General features: G+C 42.4%; 1 protein-coding gene across 1 annotated transcript; it reads left to right on the forward strand.

Moving 5' to 3' along the window:
* Nucleotides 1-524: 524 nt before the first annotated feature.
* LOC109913428 (somatostatin-2-like) lies at nt 525-7,445 on the forward strand. Its single transcript, XM_020512939.2, has 2 exons — nt 525-705; nt 7,025-7,445. The coding sequence occupies exons 1-2, from the start codon at nt 601-603 to the stop codon at nt 7,238-7,240; spliced, it is 321 nt and encodes a 106-aa protein (XP_020368528.2). The 5' UTR covers nt 525-600; the 3' UTR covers nt 7,241-7,445.
* The last annotated feature ends 387 nt before the right edge of the window (nt 7,446-7,832 follow it).

Below are 7,832 nucleotides of genomic sequence, written 5' to 3' on the forward strand. Positions count from 1 at the left end.
ACACAAATATACCATCAGATTTAGCATGTTTTAAAAAATTCAGTCATCAAATAATATCCCACAAATGTCATGAGGAAGATCTTTTGATCATATTTTAAAGACCTTATTAGATATAGTGACAGTCATTTACATTTGCTCAATCTTTCAAAAATCCTTAGCACAAAGAAAAATTCTCACGGAGAAATGACCATCACTCCCTGAACATTTTAACGTTTTTCCCGAAGAAAAGGATCCTGCCTTAAAACTGCAGACAGAAATTCAACATTGAATTTAATTTTGAATTGAAGACTTCCTCCTCAGTGCTTCTGCAGGCAGAGAATTGCACTATTTCAACATATCTGATTGGATGACCTGGTTCTAAACTAAATCTGGTCAGTGAATGGTTAATCTTGGACTGGGTGTAATTGTGTGTCTTTGATGGAGTCTTAATGTTTAATGAAGCTTTGGTCTGTGCGTCAGTGAGTGGGGCTGTACTGGGTTATAAAAGGGGGTTGGAGACTGTCAAAACCACACAGAGACTTCAAGGGTCGAGGCACATTGCAAAGATCTCGAAAAGGCACCACTTCAATCCAATTCCAAGCGACTGAGAGAAGAGGCAGCATGCAGCTACTGGGGTCAGCGAGCTTTGTGTCTATACTGCTCATTGTGTCCAGTGTGAAGGCCACAGCACCTTTGGAAGACAGACTGAGTCTTCGGGCAAATCAGGTGAGTAAAGTCTTAAAATGTGGGAGCAGTACGTGACCAAAAGATAAATCAGTGGAGAGAATAAGTAAGAACCTTAAAGGAATCAAGGAGTAAGAATCAGTGTGGGAGAGAGGTAGATGAATTTAGTTGGCAATTATAGAAAGTGAAATTCGTAGACAAACAAATGACATACATCGGGGGTGTTGATTGGAGATAAAAAATGTGAATAGTACATGATTTTATTACAGAGCAGTGAAATAATATTTTTAACCCCTTATGCAGAAAGAATTAATCCTTCAGAAGAGGAAACCAGCGAGTGAATCAGATTGAGAGGAGCTGAAAGTAATAGTGAGAGAGAATGGGGCTAAAATGAGAGTACGAGAAAATAACAGGTAAATGGAAGAGTGCAGTAAGAGAGTGGGCATGTTAAAATGGGAGGGAACAAGTGCATGAGACAGAAAAAAAACAAAAAACGAATAGAAAGGGACAATAGAAAAAAATAGAAGACGAGAGAGGAAGTAGTGGAAATAGTAAAAATTAATTGACAAATGTTAAAGAGAGAAAGACAAAACTGCGGGTAAGGATGCACATCAGAAACTGAGAATGACAGAGTGAGATGGTGAACAAGGGGCAGAAGCGCAGTGTAGGGGAATCAAAAACTGCTTTTACACAGGAGCTAGTTTTGTTTGGATGTCAGAGACTGATTTGCATGACGAGTCTCTTGTGTTTTATTCCCCAATAGTTATCGCCGTGGTAAGTTTGTAAACCCTCAAAAACTTCAGCGCACAAGCCAGGCTCTGGAATAAGACAACCAGAATTAATAGTGCAAATGTCTAGGCCCGAAACGTCAGCTTTGCTGCTCCTCTGATGCTGCTTGACCTGCTGTGTTCATCCAGCTCTACACCTTGTTATCTCTTAATAGTGCAAATACCATGTTCACATGAGCAGTTTCTCAGAATTCGACTTAAACCTGCGTCTCTATAGAAGTGGGAAAAGAATGAGAGTGAAAGAGATCAGAAGACAGAAAGAGCAAATTGAACAGATAAGCTGGGAGTAAGTGAAAATAACCCTTTCATTCCCTCACACAGAATATCTTTTGAAAAGTAGTAAGGCTTCACAGTAAGTAGGAGAGTGAGTGACAGAGACAAAAAAAAACCTGAAAGGCAGATGGAGAACTAATAAGCAGAGAGACTTGGCTCTGACAAGCAATAACAGTGCAAACTATATGGTCTGACCTCCCTGGTGCACAATCTCTGCAAAGACTGCCCCTTGTTATGAGACTAAGTCACTTCAGTCACTGTTAGTGTCACGGCAGCTTACTCACCAGCTCTGCTCATTGATGCCACACCATTCCCCTTATTGTTCAGTTCTCAGTGCCGTGTAGCTAAAAGTGATTCCCAAACTACAAATTACTGTCAGTGTTGTAATTGTACGAACGTTTCATGCACTCATATCTGACTCTCCTCTGGCTCAGCAGAGCTGTTAAAATGTTAATAATACAACAATGTGAATGCAAGTCTGGACTTCCAAGTACAGGTTCTAGTTTTTATAGTGTGTATTCCACATTAATTTTCCCTTTGCTGTTATCTCTAACAGGTGCTCCTGTCCTAATAAATCGATCGCATTGTCGTATGCATTTCTATTTAATTATAAAGGAGCAAGGAAACCAAGTGCAGGACTCTCCCTGTTGCTGAGTTGAAGGGAACAGTCCCTGGCAGATGTTACAACTTTGTATTGGATACATGGCTAAGGAGAGATTTAAAGATAAGGGACAGTTCTGCTGTTGAGATCAGTCTTTATTAAATATATTATGCTTATTACATGCTGATTTCCATTTATATTATCAATGGTCAGCATAGCTAGGTCCACACAGTCACCTGTTTTCATCTTATATCTCAAGATGAGTGGAAGAGTGAGCCTTCATAGAACCATTTGCTCCAGCTTTGGGTGACATATTTACAGATTCTGTGCATCAGTTCAAAGGCTCATCAATCAGACTTGCTTTTGATGAACCTTTGTGTCTATCAAAATGACCAAAAATTAATAGTGTTCTCATTTTAAGGGAGCAATGTCCTCTCACAGGTCAGGTCTGTCACAGATACAGCTCCTTCTGTGCTGTCCCAACAATATACCTTTAACTTCAGTCCCCTCGGTCAAAACAGGCACGAGAGTAAAGATTTCCTTTTTCACTCCAGTCATTCCTGTCATCTCTCTGAGTGTCCAATTGCTGCTAAGGTGGGTCGGTATGTGAGTCTCTGAAAAGCATTGGCTGAGCCTTTTGTTTAGCAGAAGCTAACAAGATTGAAAAGCTGATTATCCTGTCGTTTTAAAACATGCTTGTTAGGCCATTAATTTAATATTTTACAAGATGGAGTTATTAAATCCATTGGAATATTGGGTATCATTTTTGGAGGTTGAGCATATCTTGAAGCACTGTAATGTCAGGTAATGAGCTCAACTTCACTCTAACTCTAGGATTTTGGCAGCAGGAAATTTCCCATCTCGTACAAACCTATTTTCTGTACGAGGGGCAGGAAACAGCAAGGGAGTTTCGGTGAGGGCTGGGGGTGGGGGGTGCGGTGGTGGGCAGTGGTGCGTGGGATGTGGGGTAAGGGAATTAAGAGGCAGAGTGGGGACTGTGACTGGGACTGACTCCACTCCAGAAGTGACTTTGCGTCTGTCATAGATAACAAGGTGTAGAGCTGGATGAACACAGCAGGCCAAGCAGCATCAGGGGAGCAGGGGTCTCGACCTGAAACGTCAGCCTTCCTGCTCCTCTGATGCTGCTTGGCCTGCCGTGTTCATCCAGCTCTACACCTTGTTATCTCAGATTCTCCAGCATCGGCAGTTCTGACTATCTCTTGCATCTGTCATAAGTTGCTGGCCAATCAGATTCCTTGCTAAAGGGGAATGTGCTGCACTGGAGAAACAGATAAATGAGGCAAGTGGACGAATCACATTGTTTCTACAGAGAGTAGAGGGAAGCAAAGATGCATGATCTTTGTGACCTTAAAAAATCTTTCTCCCCAGTTATTCCACCTCAAGATATTTGCCACTAAATAAGACTTAAGACCGACATTAATGTGCAGAAGGAATAAATAGTGGTGGTGATTATCCACCCAAGGGCAGGACTCCGGCTTATTTCTCTTTGCTTTGTGGTACTGAGGTGTCCTGCCTGGTTGGCAATCTGACTAGGCAAGAGGGGACATGAGGTAGTTTCCTCCCATCTTCCTTGTGTGCTTAAAGGAAATGCAGATGCTCTCCTGCATCCCTTGCCTGTAAGCAGCTTGTTTCTAGAGGTTCTACCAACATTACCAACACTGGCTTACAGCCTTCAGCATGGCACCCTCAGCTGGGCCTGGCTCCGTCTCAAGAAAGGATAGGAAAAATCTGTCCCTAAAACCTCAAATGACCAGTAAATAACGTTGCTGAGATTATATTCCACTGGGCTAAAGGCTAAATGTTTCATAGATACCACTGAACAATCCCCCTTTCAGACTAAAACTCAGTCATTCCTTGGTTTGTTATAATATGCAGAATTTTACAGTTTCGGCATGTGACTGTCTTTTGTTGCAAATTGGCCTTGCTCCAAGTTTTCTCTGGCAGTGGTTAGAGGGGCAGCACGGTGGGTCAGTGGTTAACACTGCTGCCTCACAATGCCATGGGGCCTGGGTTTGATTTCACCGTTGAGCGACTGTCAGTGTGGAGTTTGCATATTCTCCCCGTGTCTGCTTGGGTTTCCTCCTGGTGCTCCAGTTTCCTCCCACATTCAAAGATGTGGATTGGCCTTGCTAAATTGCCCACAGTGTCCAGTGATGTGTAGGTTAGGTGGATTAGCCATGAGATATGCAGGATTACAGGAATAAGGTAGGGGTTGGGTCTGGGTGGGTTGCTCTTCGGAGGGCCATTGTGGGGTCAATGGGCCGAATGGCTTGCTTCCACACAGTGGGGGTTCTGTGTTTTCCCCTCTCTGTTCCTTAAGGTGATGACCAATGGCAAAATGTGGGAACTTCCTAATAACCCACTTGAGTGTGAGGCTGGACTATGAATATCTGATCATGTAAGTATAGGTCTAGAGAGGGGAATAATTACCAATTGAACGTTATCTTATTTTCGCCTGGAGTTCACAAGCATTAATTTTTTAGTGGAATGTAAAATATTAATAGACACCCTCTGGTCATTTGCAGCTGGACTGTTTTGTTTGAGGTCAGCTAAAAGCATTCCGAGACTGTGTGGCTCAGGACCACAGCAGAAGGAGTGTCTGATGATTGATTTATGTGATATGTGGCCATCAGCTCTTTTTAGCCCTCAATACCTTGATTCTGTTGCTCTATAAGAAAGTGCTGGGATTGTTCATATTTTACTGAGCTGTTATTCAGCTAACTTCCAGGCTCCAATCAACTAGGTAACTGAAGGAAACATTAAATAGCGAGTGCAGGAAGACAGAAGAAATTCTCTCCAACAGCCTGTGTATTATTTTATTAAAATATTGAAATGGCGGAAGGCTTTGTTTAAGCTGAGTGCTATACGACTTTACATGGAAGGTAATAATGGTTCATCTTTAATATCCTGCGTGCAGCTTTACTTTGTTGTACGTGTTGGCACCTTTTATACTTGTATCCTGCCTCTGCAGAAAATTACGCTGAGTGCCTGTGGTGAAGTATCTCCGCAGATTATAAAAATACAATCACAAATGCAGTCATTACATCAGCAACATAAATCTGACAGTATTTTAAATGCTGCTCTGTGAAAGCTTTAAGTGTAGCCAGTTATTTTATTTAGAAAAGGCACTTATTCATGGTTATCGTAGAATCTTACAGCAGAGGAGGCCATTCAGCCCATTGTGCCTGCAATGGGTTTTAGAAATACCTATCCAATAAGTCCCATTCCTGGATTTTTCCTACCAGTAAATGAGCTAATCTGAATGTTCCAGATCATTCCTTGGGCTCTGCTGGATTGGTTAATCTTAGTTGGAGAAGTGGCTTTGATGTTACAGTCGGTTGAACCCATCAGATTAAGGGCTGGGTAACATGGGGAGGCGATGGCCTGTTGGTATTATTGCTGGATTGTTGACCCAGATAATGTTCTGGGGACCCAGGTTTGAATCCTGCTATGGCAGATGGTGAAATTTGAAATCAATAAATATCTGGAATTAAGATGACCATGAATCAAACAAATCTGGTTCACTAATGTCCTTTAGGGAAGGAAACTGCTGCGTGTACTCCATCTGGCTTGCATGGCCTGTCTGAATCCAGACCCACAGCAATGTGTTTGATTCTTAACTGCCCTCTGGGCAATTAGGGATGAGCAATAAATGCTGCCTGGCCATTGACGCCCTCATCCCATGAATGAATGAAGGAAAAAAAAATCCTGGTTATCATTCTGCAACACTTGTAGAGAAGTCTCCGTGAATAAAGAGTCTGCTGACTCTCACTCTCTGGACTGAAACACTCAGCTGATGTTTTAGAAGATAGCATGTACTGAGTAAACTATTCAACCAGCAAGAGATGCCGCGTCTTGTGCAGGAGTGGGACGGGGGATTGGGGTAACGGGAACAGAAAAACAATGTGACACTCAGCACTGTCATGTCTGAGTCAGAGTATTCAATCCCATTCCACAGAGCTGACCACATAATTTAGGCCAAAAAGTGACTGTGAGGATGTGCTGTCTTGTTTGAGGCATCTTTTCCAAGACAAGATGTCAAACAGAGGCCCTGCCAGATGAATGTAGACTATCCCACATCAAGTCAGAAATTGCTGGAGAATCTCAGCAGGTCTGGCAGTGTCTAAGAGAGAGAGAAGCAGAGTTAACGTTTCAAGTCCAGTGACCCTTCCTCAGAACAGTAAACTATCCCGTGTGTTTCCTGACCAATATTTGCCTCTCAATCAACATTACTGTTACTCGGCCCTTCCTGAGTGTAATTTGATTGCTGCATTTCTGAAAAAAAATTCTTAATTGCGATTAAAGTGCTCTAGAAGAGCAAAGATGCAACATAATTGCAAGTTATTTCTTTAACCGGTATGTGTACAAAGGCTCAGGTTGGGGAAAAAAAATTACTCTTTTACACATGGCAGGCCACCCATCACGTGTACAAAATAAAACCTCCACCTCAGCCAAATAAATGGGCTCAATCCTTCAGAGTGCAATTTGGCACAGGTTTTCACAGAGCGGCAAACACGAATAGTTCTGAGGAAGCATCACTGGACCTGAAACGTTTACTCTGATTTCTTACCATAGATAATACCAGACCTTTTCCAGCAATTCCTGTTCTTGTTTCCGATTTACAACTTCCACAGTTCTTTCGGTTTTTGTGAATGAGTTTCGTGTTTGTCTTTAACAGGAGCTGAATAAAGAAAGGAAAGAGGTTGTTCTCAAGCTGTTATCTGCACTGCTTGACTCCAGCAGCAATCAAATGGGGATTGAGAACACGTTCCCAGATCAGGAGGACATGGAAGAGATGAAAGTGGAAGACAGGTCCCGCTTCAGTCAGTTACCACAACGAGAGCGGAAGACATCCTGCAAAAACTTCTTCTGGAAAACCTTCACCTCCTGCTAACGTCAGACGATGACATGTCGCTAGGAACTGATTTAGCACTGTACATAAGCTGGTGTTGTTTATTTTCTTTGTTTCTTGGGGGTTACATTTCTTTCATGCACAAGAAAAATTTAAAAAAAAAGCATGAATGTGTGTAATTTTGCTGCAACTTGTATGTATTTCTTTTCCAGCAATGTGGTGCCGCTCGTTCTGTTAGAGCAATAAAGTGGATCCGAAATAATCAAATTTGATTTGATCGTTTACTGACTTGGCCTTTCCAAAGCTCTGTTTGAGATCTGTTCAGGGGATTGATGTCTTAAGTGAGAGAGGGAAGTCATAGTCAAAGCTACAGGGGAGGCAATGGCCTGGTGGTATTATCGGTGGGCTGTTAATCCAGAGATCCAGGTAATATTTTGGGGACCCGGGTTTGAATCCTGCCATGGCAGATGGTGGAATTTGAATTCAGTATAAAGAAAAATCTAGCTGGTGCTCTGGTTTCCTCCCACAGCCCAAAGATGTGCAGGCTAGGTGGATTGGCCATGCTAAATTGCCTATAGTGTTCAGGGGTGTGTAGATTAGGTCGGTTATAGGGGGATGGGTTTGGGTGGGATAC

Source organism: Rhincodon typus, chromosome 31 (genome assembly GCF_021869965.1).
Source record: "Rhincodon typus isolate 14 chromosome 31, sRhiTyp1.1, whole genome shotgun sequence".
Taxonomy (NCBI): Eukaryota; Metazoa; Chordata; class Chondrichthyes; order Orectolobiformes; family Rhincodontidae; genus Rhincodon; species Rhincodon typus.